This window comes from Vanessa cardui, chromosome 28 (genome assembly GCF_905220365.1).
Source record: "Vanessa cardui chromosome 28, ilVanCard2.1, whole genome shotgun sequence".
NCBI lineage: Eukaryota > Metazoa > Arthropoda > Insecta > Lepidoptera > Nymphalidae > Vanessa > Vanessa cardui.
The window spans coordinates 4,778,072-4,802,190 of NC_061150.1; the positions used below are offsets into that span (position 1 = coordinate 4,778,072).

Below are 24,119 nucleotides of genomic sequence, written 5' to 3' on the forward strand. Positions count from 1 at the left end.
TGACAACGATCGGATACTCGTAGCTTACTAAATAAAAAACTAATAATATGTTTTGGCAATTTATTTTCCCTTGTGAAAGACAGTAAAACATTTACAACGAAGGTATTCATTGATATTTCAATTTTAAAATTATTTTATAATAACGATTCAAAAAAACAGATAATTTTTTTCACATCATCACAATTATTTACTAAAATTCATTTAATTTTTTAAATCCTCCAATTCTATTTGAAAAAAATATATAATATTTAATACATTAATCTTATTAATTTAAGTGATCTAACTGAAAAATAATGTTGTTTTTCCATTGACGTATGATAGACTTATTTTAAGTCAGTTATCAATAATATTTCATAAAATTCAAAAATATTTTTTACTTTTATACTATTCCCTAAATGCGTCCAGTGTATATTAGTAGAAAAATGAAACGTAAAATTAATAAAAAGAAATTATCAAAAACAAAATCTAAATTTTTTGGCGGTCGAAGGATTCTTAAATCTGATATTGATAAAATTAATAAAATTTTACGTAATAGAGTAAGTACGTTTTATTTAATTTTGAAGTACTGATATACATAAATTTATTTATTCCTTTTGTAGCGTAATATTAGAAAAGTTAATTTTAATAATACGTAATAAATATATCGGATCTCACCCAGTATTTTTCAGTATAATACTAATTACAGTAATAGTTTAATTTGTTTAGTTCGGAATTGCGATTCAACGGGGAAATGCTGCTAGCACTCTTGTCATCATTTTACACGGTCAAGATTTATACAGTAACTAGTTTTAGTTCATATTTGTATATATTAAGTAGTAATAGTTTGTTTCGTTTTGAAAGGTAGGTACAGTAATACCCCGAGTTACGCGATAGGTGCCTACCTACCCAGCGCTATCAGTGTAAGTGGAATTCGCGTAAGTAAGGGTACAATTTTGCATATAAAGACAAATAAGGTATGTTTAATTGGGGACCGGATGCTAAATGAAACAATAATTTAGAAAATAAATGTGTAAATAATAGGTCATTTGTTTTTAATCGTTCGTTGGAAATCTATGCCATCTAAAATTGTTACACCTCTTTCTATTTAACTGAGGGCTTCTGACAAGTTTCCAACTGTCATTTGAAATGGGTCCAAAGAATCAAGATTTTCAATGCTTCCGCATTTTTATGAGCTCGTAAGTTCAATTGTAAGCTCCTGATTGTGTAAATCCAGAAGTTCTTGAACGCTTCTAAATTTATTTGTCTACCAAGTTCGACAACTAGAACAGGCATCGGAATGGCAGAGGGAGGTTTATCTAACCTTTGTCGACTTCAAAAAATCCTATGATAAGTTGAAGTGGTCTTGTCTGTTTCTACCTCTTGGAAATCGGAGTGACGCCGAAAATAGTTCGTTTGCTACAATGCATTTACAAGAAGTATTCCTGCAAAGTAACTCACGACGGCCTCATATCGGATGAGGTTGCTGTGCACGCGGATTTTCGCCAAGGCTGACGACTGACTGAGCAAGTTCTTGACGGTATAATGCTTTGGATCTTAGAACACAGGCGTCGCGGCATTGAGTGGGGATTATCCAAGATCTTGGAAGACTTGGATTACGCTGATGACCTATGCCTGCTGAGTCGTACCCACGGTTATATGCAAGCTAAGTTGATTGTTTATAATCTAAGTCAGGAAGCGGCAAAAACAGGGCTTAAAATCAACATCCAAAAAATCCAGGGATGAAAACTCGTGTTAAGGATAGCTCACCGTTGCTGATTGGTACGGAGTTACGTTTACACAAATTTACGTACCTCGGGAGCGTCGTGTCAGAGACTGGAAGTGAAGAGAACGTCACGGCATACAAATCCGTTACCTAATGCTACCGTATCTCTCTTAGCCGGAGATAGAATTCTGTGCTAAATATTATTTATAATTCAACAAATTCCTAGGCTTTTATTTATTTATTTCGTTGTCTGGAATGATAACTTGTTTCATTAAAATCAGTTTCGACATTTTACATTGGCCGGGTGTACCATGACAGCGGAATCGAATTTAGTGCCTCGTTGGTGTAATTTATTATAAGGCAGCAGAATCAATAATATGTGATCTACAGTGATCCAATGGCTCAACTCTCTGTGGTGGTCATATTCAGTTTTTGTCAGTGAACACATTCATGGACTATTATGTATGTCCTGACCAATTGGATAGTACAGATGAATAATGGCCGCTCTGACCGAAATCGTTTAGAAATCCAGTCCACACAGTATTATTTTTTTTTTAGAAATTAGAGCTTGCAAGAGGCAGAGGGACATGGAAAGTAATGCCTAAGGATTCTTGTGAAGTTTACAGAGCACGACGTCAGCGGCAAATCGTTCGCAAACGGCAATTGAGCGAGCGAGACAGCGATAAAAATTACAGTAAAACTGAGAACAGGATTACTAAAAGACCATCAAGAAAAGGAAAATCAAGTTACAAAGCCGGACAAAGAGGGTGGGTTATACTTATTATATGTATTTTTATTACTCCCTCTATTCAACTTATCAGTCAGTATTTTGTTGGGCGAATATTAATAAGGCTCAGCTCAGCGGTGAAGGAAAGTATCGTGAGGAAACCTGCATGTAACAAATTTCAAAGAAATTCTGCCACATGTGTATTCCACCAACCCGCATTGGAACAGCTTGGTGGAATATGTTCCAAACCTTCTCCACAAAGGGAGAGGAGGCCTTTAGCCCAGCAGTGGGAATTTACAGGCTGTGGTTGTTGTTTGTTGCCTGCAGTCATCAGTTAAGATGCACGCATTCTAACCACTAGGCCATTTCGGCTCTAGTATGTATAGTACGACACAAATTAGATGTAGCATCGGAAAATGCAATGGAATGAAAATAAAACCGATTACTGCCGATTTACACAACCAATAGAAATAGCTCCCTATCGCGCCATTCGACGCTATTCGTCGCTATAGATTCGCGCGTCAGACAAAGCAAGTGCATGTTAATCGACGCGTCAAATTGATGAATATATTAGGTCATATGATATTACAAGTTATTACGTTTGTGTAAAGATCATATTCGCATGAGAAATAAATTTTGATAATTTGGGATAGCGTACTCAATTCGGTTTTACGAATTTTGCCGATGGTACATCTAAGTTGTGTCGAACTATACAATTAAGTACATTTAAACTTAGTGCAACTTGGTTAGAGTTTTCGTATCTCTAGCGTATGGGTCGTCTCATCTCGGTTACTATAATGATGTATGTTATATATCAGGCTTAAACGGAGGCAGCTATCAGTGTGCTCCTGTTGCAGTTCCCAAACATACTGTACGTGCTCTGAGACAGACACATATTCGTCTTAGCTTAGTAACAATACAAGAACTTTTCGCTGAAGCTGAATTAATGATTTTCCTTTCTTTGTTATGGATTTGTGTGAAATTTTAAAAAATAAAGTCGTTTTTTTTTTTTTTTTTAATTTTGTTGAGTTATTTTCAATGTAGATAAGTAAATTATTGTTGGTAATACTTAATAGTATTTAATGAAATAAACTATGAATGAAATTTGTTAAGTGATTATATAATATATTTGAATCTGTATGCCAGTCTTTTTATTTTGTACGTAAGAATTTAATTACTACATATTATAAAATAAATTGTTCATACCGCGTCTGCCTATTTGTATGTTCGCAAACTCCAAAACTACTGATTGGATTTTTATGCGGTTTTAACTTACGGACAGAGGGATTCATAAAGAAGGTTTAGATATATACTTTAATAACGACTTTGTGTATTAACACTTAATTAACTTATTAAAGTTGTAAATCTAATCGTTAAACATGAGTAAACTGAAGAAAAGAAGGGAAAAATTTAAAAAAAAAATGTCCACACCTGCTAAGTCGAGACAGGCCGCTAGTAATAATTTTAAAAAAATCTATTACATCTGAATGTAAAATTTTTAATGTAAATGACAATAAAAACTACTTAGCAAGATTTTCTTATCTCTTTACTCTAGCAAGGTTTTCTGTATAACTGATTGTTTTGTGCCCTGATATTCCGACTGTCATCTAATTATACCTTTTTCATGAATATTATGTCAATGACCATCAGGCAGAAGTCTTTGTTTTGCAAAGTGATTTATGGGATAAATTAATTTTGACCTAACCTCGACTCTAACCTCGCGCGCTAAGCCGACGTCAAGATTTGAAGGTACCCAGTAATAAAAACAATTAAAAATGTATTTGTATATAAATTTTAGGCATTATTTTATTAGCAAAGAGCGGCAATCAAACATTCATTGCTAAATCGTCTACAGATAGCTTCTGTTTGTTTTTGCTTTTCCTTTAAAGAAATGTTGCTAGTGTGCACCGAGCTTTATCTATTCTTATATATGTTCAGTGATTAATAAAAATGCTGGTTGTAATTCTTCGATGGTAGCTTAAGAATCAGACAGATGCCATAAAAATGACAGTATTCAACACAAAATTACTGTGGTAAAATAGACTTATAATAGTATAAAAATTTTAGAAATGTAGGTAAAAATTAACTGTGTTTCTAATGTCTGGGCCGTTAAATTTTGAGGAAAATGCTTCTATTGATTGGATAGGTATCATCTCTGTGTATATAATTCTCCTAACGGTCACGGCAATTGGAGTAGCCTTTATTTTGTAAGTTCTCGATAAGGTTTATTTATAAAAATAATATAGTAGAAATAGTCTTTCTTCAAGCATATTCATTAATTATTGATAAGTACGATCGATAACATTTACGATTACTAAATGAAAACAGTATAAAGTTAAACCCGGTGACATATAATATTTAAAAGTAAACTAATGACATGTAATGTCTTTTTAAATGTGTCTAATTTTATTCGTAATAAAACCATAATTCTATGGTGTTGCTTATTTATTTATATCAATTTATTACGAATAAAATTAGACACATTTAAAAAGACATTACATGTCATTAGTTTACTTTTAAATATTATATGTCATTCACCCGCTCTCTCAAGACAATACGTAATCGTTTAAATAGCTCAAAAAAAAAAAAAAAAAAAAAAAAAAAAAAAAAAAAAAAAAAAAAAAAAAAAAATTAGCAGGAACGTTCGCATATTTAGATGATGTCACTGTTTGTGGTAAGAGTAAAGATGACCACGATAGAAAACTCAATGAATTTATGAATGCCGTTAAGAAATACAAATTAACTCTAAACGAAAGTAAATGTGTCTTTGGAAGCGACTCTATAAATCTTTTAGGATACTCAATATACAATAATACGATTAAACCTGACAATGACCGTCTTAAACCACTACTGGATCTTCCAATTCCTACGGATTTACCAACCTTAAAAAGGACTTTAGGTTTATTTGCTCACTATTCCAAGTGGATCCAAAATTTTTCTCAGAAGATCAGACCTCTTATTGGTATTAAGCATTTTCCTTTAAACCAGGAGGCTGTTACATGTTTTAACTCTTTAAAGTCAGATGTTTGTAAATCTACTTTGGTAGTGGTCGACGAAAATGCAACATTCATGGTAGAAACAGATGCATCTGAATTTGCCATTGCTTCTACACTCTCTCAAAACGGTCGTCCAGTTGCATTTTTTTCACGAACTTTAACTGAGTCTGAGTGCAAACATTCTTCTATAGAAAAGGAGGCAAGTGCAATTGTTGAATCTCTGCGTAAATGGCGGCACTATTTAATGGGTAGACATTTCTTGCTTTTAACTGATCAACAGTCTGTAGTATTCATGTTCAATCAAAAACATTCAAGCAAAATAAAAAATGAGAAAATTGAAAGATGGAGGCTTGAACTTTCCAGTTTTAAATTTGAAATTATTTATCGACCTGGTAAGGATAATACAGTGGCTGACGCTCTATCTAGAGTATGTGCTCATATTAATTTTGATAATAGTAAGTTGAAAGAAATTCACGAACTTCTTTGTCACCCTGGTGTCACAAGATTAGCACACTGGGTAAGGACGAAAAACCTTCCATACTCTATCAATGACATTAAACTTATAACTACTTCCTGCAGAGTGTGTGCTGAAATCAAGCCTCGTTTTAATAAAAATAAATATCAACTCATAAAAGCTACTTCTCCATTTGAACGATTGAACATAGATTTTAAGGGACCCTTACCATCTAACACGCAAAATAAATACATGTTAACGATTATTGATGAATACAGCCGATTTCCATTCGCTTATCCCTGCAAAGATATGACTGCTACGACTGTAATTAAATGTTTGAAGGATCTTTTCTTTATGTTTGGTACTCCGCTTTATGTACACTCAGACAGAGGAGCGACATTTATGTCTGAACAATTGAAGCAATTTTTTTACTCTCTTGGGATAGCTTGCAGTCGAACAACTCCATATAATCCCCAGGGAAATGGACAAGTTGAAAAACTTAATGGAACTCTTTGGAGAAACATACAATTATACCTCCGATCTAAAGATATGGAGATATCAGATTGGGAAAAAGCTTTACCAGTGGCTTTACACTCCATCAGGTCACTTTTATGTACTAGTACTAATGTAACTCCTCACGAAAGAATGTTCAACCATGCCCGAAGAACTTCAAACGGCGAATCATTTCCTTCTTGGATGTTAAATCCAGGACCTGTTTTAATGAAAAAGAACGTGAGAGCTACCAAGTACGATCCTATAGTTGAAGAGGTAGAGTTACTCCAGCCCAATCCGCAATATTCGTATGTCAGATTGTCAGATGGAAGAGAAACTACAATCTCTAACAGACAATTAGCTCCACTACCAGAAAATTTAGAAGATTGTAATGAAAATAATGAAATGCAAAATTCTGAAAATATTCAAGATGAAAATCCTATTCCTAATCAAGAATCTATTGAAAATAATCAATCTCATGAACTTCCTTCCACGAGTTCGTCATTTAAAGAACGTCGTTCAACACGACAGCGAAGAATGCCGAGCTATTTAAACGATTACGTATTGTCTTGAGAGAGCGGGTGAATGACATATAATATTTAAAAGTAAACTAATGACATGTAATGTCTTTTTAAATGTGTCTAATTTTATTCGTAATAAAACCATAATTCTATGGTGTTGCTTATTTATTTATATCACCCGGTAGCATATTATTTGTAAAGCGTAGTGATGGTCTTTTCTTTCATTTTATAATTATTTTATGATAAATTACTCACATTAATGTTGCTCAATTTAAATAACTTATAAATTTTTAATCTGATGACTATGTCACTTTAATTATCATATAATAAGCATTTTTATTTTGATTTTATAATTAACTATTAAAACTGTTTGGGTATATTTTAGTATTTCATTCAATCTTATATATCTTTTTATTAATAATTTATTTACTATATCTTCTATCAATATAAGTATAATTCTAAAATAAATAAATTTAAATAATCGTGTAAATCTTTAAGTGAAAAGATTTTTAAGACTACTTATAAAAAACAACCGTAATAATATTATTCACTATTTTACAACAGATTATTACTAATTTTATCGAAACGATATTTTATCTGTAATGTCAGTTTGAAAGTCAATGCCAAATTTGAACAGTAACCGTTTGTGTTTTGCTTTGAAAAATCGCTATCATTACGTATTTGTATTATTTACACTTATTAAATTGAATATTTATTATGATAACAATAATATTGTGAGGTGAAAAATATTATTTATCCAAAATGGATGATACCGGGGCATCATTAAAGACTGCAGAGGGGGCAGCGGCTACGTAAGTCTGAAATTATTACTACAAAGGAGTTTTGTTACGAATTGAGTAAAAGCTTCCTGTTATTTCATTTATTATCAATTGATATAATATAAGTCTTTACTTTAATTTCAAAGACGACCTGTTACTTCATTTCCTATCAACTAATACAATATGAGTTCTTACTTTAATTTCAAAGACGATAAAAGAGCAAATAATAATCTATTATGATCTATTGAACACGTAAAATCTTCAATTTTAGTTTAACATTTAAAAGTTTGAAATGCTATATTACTTTTGTTATTAATTTAAGAAAAATGTATGTTTACATTCTAGTATAAATAACTAGTTTATACTCCAGCCACATTCGATCTGGAATTTTAGTAAACAAACCTTGAGTCATCATAATTAGGGTTGATACACTCTGAATAAAAAATAATAATTATTATAATTACAACTATATTCATTATAATATAATTTCCTGTTTAAACACAAAAAATTTAATTAATACAGTATCCAAAAATTTTATTTACCCAGTCAATAAATAATTTATATGAAAATTAGTTTAAAATAAAAGTTTAAAAATTTTTAATTACCACTATAATATTACTACAAAACTAACAACCCTATATTTTAACACTGACGTAAAGAAATCGCAGGTTTGTAACATTTGGAGTGTTTTTTAAGCAATTGGCAGATTTAGGAAGGTATATAATAGTGATACAGGCTCTTCGTAATTGGTGGTGTATATTTTTGGTCATATTATAATGGTAGTATAACCATAACAGGTTAAGAATGTTAACATTGCACACAACTTTTCATTACACACAGATTAAAAAAAGACATCTTGTTTTGGCTAGCCTAAATATAGCACTACAATCAATGTTTCAACCACATATATTTAGAATATCTTCTAATATATATCAATTTTATTGCGGTTACATTTTAATTAATTTAAAAAAATATTTTTTTAACGCATATAAAGTTAAACGAAACGTAACTACGTAATTTTGTTGCATTATAGGCCCACCATAATGTTTGTTTTGTTGTTAACTTTGCTTACAATTCGCGACTGATATCATTTTAAAATTGGAGGTATTATTTTTGAGATCTACATTATTCCAGATGATCATAAGTATTATAATTATATAATATACAACCAAGAATGCGCTTAGTCCTTTGTCTTAAATATTCTATTATTAATCATCAATTTTAATTTTTATTTACATCAAAAATAATTGTTGTACATATTTCTAAAAATGTTTTGAGCATCTGCCTGACGTTGGTTGCTAAGCAACGCTTTGTTATTAAACATTCCACATCGAATTTGGCTGGAATATAGAAAGATTTATTTTGGATCGTATTAAAAGAAATTATGAAACAATAAAAATAATTTTTGTCCAATAGTAAATAATTTAATTTATCTCAGTATAGACTCACTATTTATTTTTAATGCATAATATCAAAGAAATCTCACAATAAAGTTTATATAGAATATTTAGATATAATTCAATGCTGCAGTATGAACTATCTACTGTGTTGCCTAAAATGTATCTTAATCTCTTTTATCTACGACACACACAATCTATATGATTGGTAGAAACTCATTGATGGTTCATTTATTTTTATTAATTGGTATTTTATTTTCACTCGGACAACCAATAGTAGATACAATATTAAAACAAAATTAAAAAAAATTACATGTTAAAATGATCATCAAACTAATAAGATGTAACGATAAAATTAGAAATGAGTACAAATTAAACTTCTTTATTTATTTGTTTAACTTAGGGCAGCTATCGTAACATATAATAATAATAATGTTTTTAAAAATATAAGCATTACAGTATACACCAATTCACTTATATCTACACTAATTCCTAAACAATTTTTTAAACATTCTTACTAATTTAATTAAAACATACTGCAAGGATAATTGAAATAAAATTTAGTAAAAAATAAAATTAAAATTTATAAACAAAATAAGCTTAAATCCATTAAGGAACTACAAAATTAATCTTTAAAAACCTGGAATATGTAAATTTCTTCCAATATAGTATAAATGGGATCATATCATATTGTAGACCCTATTGACCCTTTAAAATTGCTCATAGTCAAAATCAAGTCAAGATCAAAAATCTTTATTTAAAATAGAAGTGATTATACTTTCTCATTGGTAGTCAATAATCAACCACCGGCTTGGAATTTAACACCTCAGACCTTAGAAGAACCAGTGAAAGAAACTCAGCGGTATCATTTTACATGTACAATATATATTTTTAATAATAGTATGAATATATTTTTGTTATTTGAAATAGCCTGGAGGTGATCATCTAATTCCCAAGGTGTGCTGACAACTAGAAATTCATTAGTGTTAGTGGTAGTATCCTTAAGCACACAAACATTCTTTATCGATTCTTTTGATTTTTTTCTTATTATGCCATTTCATATCTTGTTATGCCATTTGAATCAAAGCTTAAATTTTAATTTTATTTTATTTTAATTAAGTAATATTATAAAACTTGTAACTTCTATGATGACAACTCAAGTTGGAAATGAAATAATTGCCATTTACAGAAATATAATTAAAGTAATTCCATTTTTAATACTTGATGCTTCTTTGAAAAAATAAAGAGTGCCATTTATTTTGTTTTGGTTCTTCGTGGTAATTGAATGATTCTGAGGTATTTATTTCTGGAAAAGCTGTAGATTTTTTTAACAATCACCAATAAAGTGTGATGAAGAAATATTTTGATTTGCAATATGTAAAAATTGTAGAGGTGTTAACATTTATTAGTTTTACTGGTAGAAACGGGGAAATGGGCCATGATAGTGAGTTACAAGCAGCCATAGATGGCACTGTAAGAAATATTTTCCTTACATTACAACTGCTCCACCAACTATGGTAACTAAGATGTTATGCCCCTAGTGCCTGTAGTTACACTAGCTCACTCACGCTTAAACATTGCTGAGTACTGCTGTTTATGGATGTAATGTGGGTGATACTCAGCCTAGGGTATGCATAAAAGCCTACCACCAAGCGAACATATGTGGTTTACACACAGGGAAAACGCTAATTCGAAATAAAAAAAATCAAAATATACTAATATATATTATTCAAGTAGGCTTTTGCAAGCACATTTGAATCATCATGTAACAACTATTTGAAGTGTAGTTACCAGTTTATTTCATGTTGTTTATGCCAAGATTGTGTGGTCCTTGTCTCGGTTTGAACCTGCATTGATTGGGTAAGATTGAGCCATATCAGCTCGACTCAATGTTTTTTTTTATGGTATAGTTTGGCGGACAAGCATATGAGCCACCTGATGGTAAGTGGTCACCATCACCATAGACAATGACGCTGTAAGAACTATTCTTTACATCGCCAATGTGCCCAACCTTGGGAACTAAGATGTTATGTCCCTTGTGTCTGTAGTTACACTGGCTCACTCGCCCTTCAAACCGGAACACAAAAATACTGAGTACTGTTATTTGGCGGAAGAATAACTGATGAGTGGGTGGTACTTACCCAAACGGGCTAGCGCAAAGCTCTACCACCAAGTAAGTAAGTAGTAGTCATATTGTTAACAAATGTTCCGCTTTACAGTAGGAAACGCAGATCATCTATACTAAAAAGCCAGCGGCCGCCGCGGACGCCATTTTCGGAGCTGGAATTCAACGTAGCCACGCCCACGGATACCGCGAAGAGTCGGCGTGTTAGCTTCTCACGGCGCACCGGCGTTGCGTAAGATTACTATCATATTGCAATAAATGTGCCTGTAGGATACAGGTTTGGGTGACCACCCATCTTTTAGATTATAGTCTTCTAGCCTCAAAACATGAAACAAAGGTAGATTTAAGATGGATACGTAGATTTATAATGTAAGCACTTATATTTCTTTCTTTCGGTTTTTTCCGATTTGCACCGAATACTTTTGATTCAATCCCTAATTGCTATAGAATGTAACTATTCAATATAGCAACAGCCTGTAAATTTCCCACTGCTGGGATAAGGCCTCCTCTTCCGTTAAGGAGAGGGTTTGGAACATATGCCACCACACTGTTCCAATGCGGTTTGGTGGAATGCACATGTGGCAGAATTTCGATGAAATTAGACACATGCAGGTTTCCTCATGATGTTTTTCATCGCCTTGATCCTTCATCGCCGAGCACTTATTTTTTTTTAATTAACAGTCTGTACAAGGATTGAAAATTTTGAATAATAATTGTAATATATTTTATTAATTACAGTGAATTTGTAACGAATGAAGCAACGACGACTTGGAAGAACTTCTACGAAGAGCATAATAAATCATTGGAATCGTCTGGCAACGAATCAGCAGCGAACGCTGGCCGTCAGGTCATAGGTCACATCGGGAAGAGAATATTCGATCAGCAGTTTGAGGAAGTCGAGGTTGTAGACATCGGTGGTACTCTGCAAACGAATACAGTGCTTCAGGAGTTTCAAACGTCACTAAATAATGTCAATTTAACTCAGCAGCTAGCCGCACTCGAATGTACCGGTGACGATAGGAAGCTGACTGCTCCTGTACAAAATTTCGATCTAAGTTCGTTCACTGATCACCATAGCAAAGTATTTGGAGATGATCTAAGTATACCGGTGATGAATGAAATGTCGAATCAGATTAATATAAATTTTTCGAATCTACAACCGTTAGGTAACAGCAAGTGTGATGATTTAGATGAGATGCAACGCGATTTAGAACGATCGAATCCGTCTAATGTTGTCTGTCAGGGTCCGTCTAGAGGTAGGGATCTGTCAGAATATATCGAAATTGATCTAAATATGACTAGTGTTGGTGTTAGAAGTGATGATTGTGATATGTCCATCACTGATACAATCCAAAGTCCAAAAGTTCAAGAGGTTGTGAAAACGAATACGTCGAATGTAAACGAAGATTGGGTGGTGGATAAAGAAAATATAGTAATGAATCCATATACGACGCCGAAAGAATCACTAAACTTCGCTGTCAATGAAGTTTCTGATGAAGTTTTGGTGTTTGATGGGAAAAAACTAACAGTCCAATCGGAAAAGAAGAAGGTACCAGATCCAGAGAGTCAGAATACTTCGAACAATACACAAACTCCAAACAATGTGACTCCGAAGAGAAAAACAATAGTTTTGAATATGAATGATGATTTACCCAATTTCAATCAAGACGGTTCAATGATGGCAAATCAAAGTTACAACGTTCCTAAAGATAATGTACAAGAAAAGAAAACAGTTATATACAACGATTTCGATTTGTCGATAACGCAATCAGTTGATAACAAAATAGATGTACCGAAACGGAAAACGATCGTATTTGAAGATGATATGGGTAACATATCGATCACTCAAGCTGTGCCAGCTAAGGTAATAATCCATAAAGAAGAAAAGAGAAAGACAATACTGTACGAAAATGATTTGACGAATCTATCAATAACACAAGCTGTTCCGACGAATATAATTAATGGTAATAGAAGTGTGGTAGAGAAGAGAAAGAGTACTGTCTATGATGACGGTGATATATCGTTTACACGCGCACTACCCTCGAATTTAATTTTGAATGATAAAACAAAACCGTCTCAGGATAAAACAGTATATTTTCAAGACGATTTAGAGATGTCAGTTACGCAAGCGATTCCGCAGAACATTATTTCGTGTAAAGTAGAAAATATCGAAAGCACTAAGAATGATTTGACTAATCTATCAATAACTCAGGCGATACCTTGTAATATAATCATCAATGAAACGAAGAAAAATGATCTAGGTAAAACAGTATACTACGATAATAATCTAGATGCAGATATTGAAACAACGCAGGTCGTCTCCGATGGTGCCGTTTTCACCAAAAAGGGTAACATTGATAAGAGGAAAACGATTGTCTACGAAGAGGATGCAGGAAATGTATCTATCACCCAAGCTATTCCTTCTAATATCATATTCAGTAGTAAAAATAACGTTCCCGATGTAAACGCATCGAAAATAGATGATAAAACAAAAGAAAATCTCGAAAAAATATCAGTTTTCGATACTGAAACAATTTCTGAAGCTATACAAGAACTAAACACTGATAAAAGTATTCCAAAGAGTGAAGTTACACTTTACGGCGATCAAGCTGAAATTTCATTTACGAAAGTTATGCCTACGAATATTTTACAATCGAACGTGCATGAGAACGATATGGAAACGACTTCATGTGATAATGATATCTCTATAACACGTGCATTGCCTACTAATATACTGTTATCAGCTGACGAACAGGGTAAAACAGAACCGTTAAACAAAGAGGCTGATGTGCCAGATGTAAATAAAACAGAAAGTAAAGATATAACATTGGATGCATTAGGTAACATATCGAGACTGTTACAAGAATCTAAATTTCATAACAACGATTTAAGTAATTTATCACTAACGAAGCCAATACCGACCGAAATATTGAATATTCATAATGATTTTCCGCACAAATCTGAAATTGATTCTGATAAGAGCATATTCAGAGATAACAATGCATCCGTCAATCAAGATATTATGATATATCAGAATGCAGAACATAACGCAACTGTGATAAACGAAATCAATCATAGTAACTCTCCTGTAGAAGATATAAAAGAAATATCGAATAGTTCCTTCAATAAAAATGATTCTATCAAACATGATCTTACAGTAAATCGCAGTGCAATAGAAGAGCATTCCAGTGATAAATCTAATACATACAGCTTTAGAAAGGATTTCCAGAACGAAGAGGGACTCATAGAAAGAGAAAGCTTGAAGGAAATAGAAATACTGCCAATTCGAACGCAGGAATCGAACGTTGTATCTCTTGAACAAAAGTCTAAGCTCAAAAAGTCTATTCTTAGTGAGTTATTAGATATGTCGTGTGCGTCGTTAAATGACGTCGATAACATTGAAATGAAAGTGTTAAGTGAAAACGAACAGAAATCACCAGAGGTTGAGAAACAAACAAGTGACAGTCTATTTTTGATAACGAAAGACAGTGGTGATGATATCAATATAGAACATATTGGGGAAACAGTGAATAGTAAAAATGATGATGAAATGAGCAGTGACTTTCAAAAACCATCCTCACAGCTACAATCGCACGATATAGAAGAATCTGAAGAGGGTTCCTATTTGAAACAAAAGGTCGATGAACTAAAAACAAAATCGTTAAACAGACATTATGAAAAAGTTATCAGCTCAGATCTCCGAAAGAGTATTGAAGACTTTGATAAATCTATCGTCACAAGAGGCAAGAAATCGTTTCAAAATGCAGACGATACTGCCGAGTTGCTGGAAATGCTATCAGATTTTACAGACGGACAATCTGATGAGGGAAAGAATAAAACATTAGGCTCGATAGATGTAAAAAGCTCCGAAAATTTACTGAACAAAAGCAAGTTGGCGCGTTTAAGTTTCGTTCCAAAGAGGCAATCAATCGCGTTTAGTCGAGAAGATTTGCTAAATAATATTTCAATGGCTCAAGCCGCGTTGCAACAGTCACGATTTGAAATGGACGAAAGCGGAAGTACAGAGGACACGCACGAGTCACCTCACGAAGATAATCAATCAGAGGAAGACATCCGAAGCGATAAATCGCCAAAGAAATCAGTACGAATGAGTACAGAAGTTGTCAAAACCTTACAATTCGAGGATGAATCAATCGACGATAACAATTCGAATGCAAACGTAGAAATATCACCGCTAAAGAAAACAGCGTTTGGTGAAACAGCTTATATGAAGGAAGATAAAGCAAGAGTTATACCGACTTATTTGAAAGACGTCTCAGATGGCATAAAGGCTCTGATGCACGATTTAGTAAAGCCAATGGCAGATGTTCTGCCCTACGAAACGCCTGAAATACATAAAATAAAGAAATCACCTTCAACGTGCAGTACACAGATACAAGCGAGCCTCATAACGTCGAGTCAGATAGATATGGATGTGGAATTACTGTCCACTGCGGAATCACTTGATAATGTAAAGTCCAATCAATCCATCGTCACAGAGATAGCTAAGAGTAAAGAATCCGTGTCTGAAACTTTAAAGCAAATTTTTAATCCGCCACCATCAAATATACCCCTGGAAAGAAATCTGTTAAATAACGAAAATAGAATACCAAAAATAGAAACAAAAATGAATACTCTGATAACCCATCATTCGCGTACTGGACCCGTTATTCTATTCGATCATCACAATCCATTAAACAATATACTATTAACTCAGACTGAATGTACGAAAGTTCACAGATATAACCCGTTATCTAAAAGTATTTCTAAGGATGATGATTCGGCTGAAACAAATAAAAATAGGAAATCGGAAGTTGCGAGTGTATCGATGCACTATAACGTTGAAAGTCGTTTGAGTCGTAACCAATCCACATCACAACCTGCGGAGGCTTGTGGTGATAAAACAAGCGAATCTATCAGTATGGGGTCAAATGTTAGTAAACCTCTATCTGTCAATCGATCAACAGAAGGCATAGGTACGGACGTGAAACATACAGAAGTGAACACAGTTATCGCTATGAAAGTTAATCAAGAACTCCTACAATCGAATTCGTCCCTAACACTGGTGGATGATGCACTGGCTCAATCTGCGTTCGATTTGAAAGTTGATTTAATCTCTTCAGACGACGAACAGAGATCTTCCCTTAAAGTTATTTACAACATGGATACAGATGAAGCTCAGATACAAAATGTCGACCCGGACAGCGATGACTTCGAAAGGGACAATGAAAATTCGACCACGAGAAAACGCAGCTATAGCCCAACCAAACAAGACAAGAACAAATCGATTCGACCGAATGTGGATACAACTCCGAAACCAGTTAGCAAGATGCAGAAAATATCGAATAGTCCGCACATGAAAAGCAAAGATCAGTTCAATATAGAAAATAGTCCCGTTAAAACGAAATCGCCGAGGAAAAGAAACAGCTCGAGGCCAGAGGACCTGATAACTGTTCAACAATTGATATCGGAGTGTTACAGGATAACGCAAATGGATCTTGAAAATAAACACGCACCTGCTATAGAGAGTCCGTCGGTTACCTTGGATACGGAAACGATATCTGCAACAACGGAGAGTGTGACGAGCGTGGATACGGTTAGTGCGAAAGAGAGGCAAGATGCGGACAGCGTCGAAACCCGAGCGGTCACGGTGGTGGGCAGCGATGTTTCCCGAATTAATTGGCAGCCTGAGGTCGTTGACGATTTGAGCTCTAAGAACTTGTTAGCTGAATTCAGCTCGAGTGCGAATGTCGTCGCTAAGATCAACACTCTGTCATTCATGGGGTGAGTGACACGATTTGTTTAGACATTTTTAACTTTTCCCTTTCATGAATAGGCTATTTGACTGGTTTTTAAAATCCATTTTATATTATTTAGTAGATTTTAAGGAACCCAGTAAAAGTTGTTTTTTTTTTATTTCTAGTACATATTTGCCGAAAAATATCATATTAAAAATTCCATATTTAAATAGCGCAAAAACGCTACTTGGACAATATGGCGCTGCAAATGGGGTCGGTGACGTCACTTTCCTGTATTTTAATCTGTGGTACATATAGTAGAAAAGCAAAGTTTACAAGAAAGTGACTTCATCGTAAGCCCGGCCATTCAGGTGCGTTTTGTGTCACGTGACAAACGTTTGAAAAAATTCATTTTTATTTATGGATCTTTTAATAAATTAAGTATTATTTTCAAGTATCGTTGATAAATAACCATTTTTAAACTCATAATATACACTGATTACAATAATTCACAATTTATTTTTCGCATTGTCAAATAGCCTACTCAAATCATTTGTATACATTGGTAAATAAGGCATATTATTCAATAAAAGATTATATATATATATAGTACGACACAACTTAGATGTCGCATCGGCAAAATTCGTAAAACCGATCACATCCGAATTAAGTACGCTATCCCAAATTTTCAATATTTATTTCTCACGCGAATATGATCTTTGCACAAACGTAATAACTTTTAATATCATATGACCCAATATATTCGTCAATTTGACGCGTCGATTTACATGCACTTGCTTTCTCTGACGCGTGAATCTATAGCGACGAATAGCGTTGAATGGCGCGATAGGGAGCTATTTCTATTGGTTGTGTAAATCATTTTCCGATGCTACATCTAATTTGTGTCTTACTATACATGGAATCAATACTTGTCAATACAGGTTGTTTTCGACATTCCAAAATCTTTTGAACGCACTTTTCTTACCAGTGAACTACAATAAAGTATGAAGTAGGTTCTCATGGTTATGCCACCCCAAGGATCGGGTTCGATTCCCGGCCAAGTCGATGTAGAAAAAGTTCATTGGTCTTCTATGTTGTCTTGGGTCTGGGTGTTCGTGGTGGCGTCGTTACTTTTGATTTTCCATAACACAAGTGCATTAGTTACTTACATTGGGATCAGAGTAATGTATGTGATGTTGTCCAATATTTTTTTATGCTATTGGTTGGCGGACGAGCATATGAGCCTGATGGTAAGTGGTCATCACCGCCCATAGTCAATGGCGCTGTAAGAAACATTGACCATTCCTTTCATCGCCAATACGCCACCAACCTTGGGAACTAATATACTATGTCCCTTGTGCCTGTAGTTACACTGGCTCACTCACTTTTCAAACCGGAATACAACAATACCAAGTACTGTTGTTCGGCGGTAGAATAACTGATGAGTGGGTGGTACATACCCAGACGGGCTTGCACAAGTAATAATAACGTACAACAACAACAACAGCCTGTAAATTCCCACTGCTAGGCTAAAGGCCTCCTCTCCCTTTGAGGAGAAGGTTTGGAACATATTCCACCATGCTGTCCCAATGCGGGTTGGTGGAATACACATGTGGCAGAATTTCTATGAAATTTGTCACATGCAGGTTTCCTCACGATGTTTTCCTTCACCGCTGAGCACGTGATGAATTATAGAGACAAATTAAGCACATGAATCAGCGGTGCTTGCCTGGGTTTGAACCCGCAATCATCGGTTAAGATGCACGCGTTCTAACCACTGGGCTATCTCGACTTATAATAACGTGTTTATCTAATACTGTACCGTTGATTTTGAAGGCGTGAGTGCGAATGGGAGTCTTCAGGTGGCGACGTGTGGATGTTCCGTCTCCTTCGTTCCCGTATCCGGTTGACTGTCCGTCTCGCTCACTCGCACCACAACGCGTCCCGCTCGCGAGTACGCGCCGACACCCATCTGGTCGCTGTAATGGTGGACCCTGTTCAAGGTTGGTATCGAGTACTTTCAATGTTTCATATATATTTTACGAATACGTTCCTCAAACTGTTACATTTGTATAAAATTTAGTCTAAAAATCTCGTTAGCAAAGCCGCATTAGATCTCTATTGCAGCGGCCAATTTGTGGGGAATTCCCCAAATTGCAGGGAATTGCAAGTCGATCGGTGGATTGTCAGTATGCGGGGAAAGCGAGGGGAATTTTCTCATATATTTATATTATACTAATTGTTTTGATAGTATGAAAATTGAAATTGTAGTCTATTATTTGTTAGCAAATACTTTTTCAATATAGGACACCCCTAGTTTGTGTATATATAGTAAAGGATTACACATAGACACAATAGTTTCGATAACGACTAGTAGAGACGCCATAAAAAAGAAAAGCACAAAAAAGACATAAAATAACATAATTTTTTTTCCTTTATTTCTTTGTGGTCATCAATGGTCATTTATTTCTCCGAATTTGGGGAATTTTGCTTAGATTTTTGGGGAATTAGGTGAATAGGCATTGGCAACCCTGTTCTATTGTCCACCATACCTCCCGTGGCTATTCTCTCATATCAATATGAGTTTTGCGGTCGAAATTCTGTACAAGTCTGTGAGGTAGGACAATATTTTAATATTCGTCTGTGCTAGACTTGTCCGCTCCGGATCGCCTCAGATCCGTTTTACTGTAACAGACAATTTACCGATGTGATAATGACTGTAGATATTTGATACAATTCGTATAGGGAAGATGCCATATTTTTATTTTTGTGTTTATTTTAAAGAACTTCCTATAGAATAGACCACAAGTATATTAAGTGTGACGTCACTGAACGATAAATAGTGTTTTGAAATCCGTTCCGTTTTTATTCGTTAAAAAACAGCCTCCAGTGGTCCTTCTTTTATATTTTTTTAATAGTGACAATCTTAGAAATATTATATGTTCGCTATTGCGCTTCGTGTTTCAGAGGAGAGCGACCCGCTGGCGGCGCTGTGCGTGCGGCTGGCGGGCGAGGCGATGCGCTACGAGTGCTCGCGCGCCGGCAGCGCCGCCGACGTGCCCGCGCTGCTGCGCCGCTGCGCCGCGCTCGCCCGCGTCGCGCTGCGCTGGGCGCGCGCCATGCGCGACGCGCGCGCCCGCCTCGCCTACGCCGTCACGCCCGACGGCGACCTCACGCTCAAGGTCAGCCCCCCCGCGTGACGTCACCAACGACACGACCGACTTATGCCCGCCTCGCCTACGCCGTCACGCCCGACGGCGACCTCACGCTCAAGGTCAGCGCGTGACGTCACCGACGACCGCGACCGACTTATGCCCGCCTCGCCTACGCCGTCACGCCCGACGGCGACCTCACGCTCAAGGTCAGCGCGTGACGTCACCGACGACCGCGACCGACTTATGCGTCGAATGCTACTTTTTATTGGCGAGATGGCCCAGTGGATGGAACGCCTCCATTTTGACCGATGATTGCGGGTTCAGCGCCACTGAATTTCATGTGCTTAATTCGTGTTTATAATTCATCTCGTTCTCGGCGGTGAAGGAAAACATCGAGGAAACCTGCATGTGTCCAATTTCAACGGAATTTTATCACATGTGGATTTACCGTCCCGCATTGGAGCAGCGTGGTGTGATATGCTCGAAATCTTCTCCTCAAAGGGAGAGGAGGCCCTAACCCAGCATTAAGAAATTTACAGGCTGTTGTTGTTGTTTAAATAAAACTAGTTTTAACGGATTTAAATCGCGTATATTAATTATTTTAATCATCCCGACGTTTCGAGCACTTTACAGCGTTCGTGGTCACGGGTAGACTGAGGTGACATTTGTCTATTTAAAGTACAAATTTTAAATAATATTTCTTTTGTAAAGTGCTCGAAACGTCGGGATGATGATGAAAATCGCGAAAATCTAAGACAACATTATGTTGTTGTTGTTACTGGCGAGACTAGATCTCGAGTGGAGGAAACGAACGATGTATACTGTAACGTAATTGTGGCGCACGTTACATGTTTCATCAATTTTTAAATAATTTCATAGAAACATATATTTGCCTTTTCGTAAATCTACTTGTAATGTTGAAGGGTTATTTAACTGAATTCCGGAGCACATACTTTCGAGGATTCGTTTATTTTAAAAAACTTTGTCCAGCTCTATCGAATTTTTAGTTTGCCTATTTATTTTTAGCCAACTATAACCATTGGCTCCCTTTAATTATATTTTCATTCAATGACTGTTCCAATCCAAAACGCCTTAAGTGACATGAGAGGAAATTGAAAAATAAATTCTATAAGCAAATTTTTACAAAGGTTTGGTGTAATTATATATATATATATGAGACAACATCACATACATTACTCTGATCCCAATGTAAGTAGCTGAAGCACTTGTGTTATGGAAATCAGAAGTAACGACGGTACCACAAACACCCAGACCCAAGACAACATAGAGAACTAATGGTAATCTACATCGACTCGGCCGAGAATCGAACCCGGGACCTCAGAGTGGCGTACCCATGAAAACCGGTGTACACACCACTCGACCATGGAGGTTAATTATACTTTACGGTACGATGCGATGGTCCGCAGGTGGCGAACGTTCCGCTGCGCGCCGTGTGGGAGGTGCGGCTGTCCGTGGAGCTGGTGGCGGAGGGCGGCGGGGCGTGGCCGCGCGCGGGCCGCGTGCGCGCCGCGTCCGTGCTGGCGGGCGCGCGCGCGCCCTCGCCGCCGCGCCTCGCGCGCCTCGCCGAGCGCCTGCCGCGCGACTGGGGACACGCGCCCGCCCTGCTCTGGTCCGTGACACCACTGCCCTCTTTGTTATAAAAATATATCTACATACTATTTATTATAGATATTGTATATATTATTTCTGACGAGAGACAAGAGCTGAGATGGCCCAGTGGTTAGAACGCGTGCATCTTAACCGATGATTGCGGGTTCAAATCCAGGCAAGCACCACTATATATATGCGCTTAATTTGTGTTTATAATTCATCTCGTGCTCGGCGGTGAAGGAAAACATCGTGAGGAAACCTGCATGTGTCTAATTTCATCGAAATTCTGCCACATGTGCATTCCACCAACCCGCATTGGAACAGCGTGGTGGAATATGTTCCAAACCCTCTCCTTAATGGAAGAGGAGACCTTATCTCAGCAGTGGGAAATTTACAGGCTGTTACTTTACTTTACTTTACTTTATTGTATATATTATTTTTAAATATAAAAGAAGAAGACACGCGCCCGCCCTGCTCTGGTCGGTAACACCACTGCCCTCTTTGTTATAAAAATATCTCTACATACTATTTGTTATAGATATTGTATATATGTATTATTTTTAAATATAAAAGAAGAAGTCAGTGTGGGTCACGTCTCCTAAGAGGACGACAAGAATGAAATCCAACGAAGATCTGCTGATTTTTAGTAAAAATATATAACGCCAAAATGGTTAATGTAAAATGTAAAAAAGACACGGGCAATTATGCGCCTATGGATGTAGTGTAAATTAAATTAAATAAAACAATCAAAAAAAAATCTCTGCAACAACGATGGTCACATGTATTAAATATTAACAAATTCAAACAATACTTTTAATCATTATAGTGAAAATATATAGCAGATGAGTTTTGAAGAAAAAATTAAACAGAGAATAACAAGAAGAAAAAATTAAATATGAACATTTTGTTCAGTATACGAGTACAAATAAACATATATGTATACAAACATATGTACATACAATACACTTATTATTAAGAAGCACATATATCTAATTGTTATTTATGCATGTTTAATATGATTATTATTACAATATTGGAACATCAAGCGTCGGAACTAGAATGATGCGTGTATGAGCGTATGTCCGTATTTAAAGAATGGTTATAATACATTAATAACTAGTCATCCCCTACGGCTTCTCTCGCGTTTTATAATGTTGGTTGAAAAATGTTGAACTTGGAGTTCAAGTTGGCTTCATACCATATTTCATCAAAATCGGTTCAGAGGTTTGGTAGTGAAAGAGCAACATACAGACAGACAGATTTACGTTCACATTTAAAATATTAATCTAGATTGTTTATATTTCAGGAAGGTGTTCAAATATTTGAAGAATAAGACGAGGGAAGATGATTTGATTGGTTTATAATCGTAAACGACGTCCAAAATTAGCATTTATTATTAAGTTGTCAAAGACTGTCCCAATCCAAAACGCCTTAAGTGACATGAGAGGAAATTGAAAAATAAATTCTATAAGCAAATTGTTACAAAGGTTTGGTGTAATTGTAACTTGTGCAGAACTTTACGTATCTACTACTAAAATTACCAATAAAAATAGTATATTTTTTATGTAAATATTTATAATTGCAACAATTAAAACATTTTTGAAAGGCTAATAATATAAAAACTCTTTAAATTTTAAGGAAAGAAGAAATAAAGAACTGTCTACGCTTAATTCTTCTTCTCTATAGGACACATCTCATTTTTTATAGGGTACACCATTTTGGTTTGGTTTAATAAGTATTTCCCACGACCCATAAATTAGAAAAAAATAAATAGCTTATAATGTGACGTCACACTTTGATCGTTTCTAAAAGGTCATATCTCATCTATTTCAATTGAAAAATTTGATAATTCGGATTCACGTACTTAAAAAAATATATAATTATGTTTTCTATTTGACGTAATAGTTTTGTTAAAATTAATTTTATTATACACAAGTGATAAATTTCGTAAACATAAAAATAGGTTGTATAAATAGTATTCCTGTTAGCTTGCCTCTTTGATTATAGGATCTTTACGTGTAGTTTTAACTATTTCACTGAGCTCTTTGTAACTTCCAAGGTTCCGATATCAAAACCGCTAACATTTAAAATGCTATTTTTTCACGAATCCATAACGGGTATTATATATTTACTCGATAGAATAAGTCATGTCAAATCAAAGCTGTTTAATGATCTCTATTCCAGCCCTTGGAACAGGCTATACATATAATAGATACGAGTCTTGAACGCACGTAGGTAGGAGTGGGGATAAGTTATCCTATGTACAGTCAGAGCAAGAAAACCTTGGTCAGTTTTCAAAATTATTCCTTTATCAAGTCGTAAGCTCTTAGTACCTTTTGAATCTAAACATCGAATCATTGCGACGCAATATGTCATTCTCGATCGGTAAAGATGATTATCGCTCATAATGTGCACGCGAAAA

At 35.3% G+C, this 24,119-nt stretch overlaps 1 protein-coding gene across 1 annotated transcript; it reads left to right on the forward strand.

The window, feature by feature from the left end:
- The first annotated feature begins 7,537 nt into the window (after window positions 1-7,537).
- On the forward strand, window positions 7,538-23,692 carry LOC124541656. Its single transcript, XM_047119583.1, has 7 exons — window positions 7,538-7,704; window positions 11,288-11,425; window positions 11,932-16,977; window positions 18,768-18,934; window positions 19,899-20,113; window positions 21,514-21,716; window positions 23,004-23,692. The coding sequence occupies exons 1-7, from the start codon at window positions 7,655-7,657 to the stop codon at window positions 23,059-23,061; spliced, it is 5,877 nt and encodes a 1,958-aa protein (XP_046975539.1). The 5' UTR covers window positions 7,538-7,654; the 3' UTR covers window positions 23,062-23,692.
- Window positions 23,693-24,119: the final 427 nt, after the last annotated feature.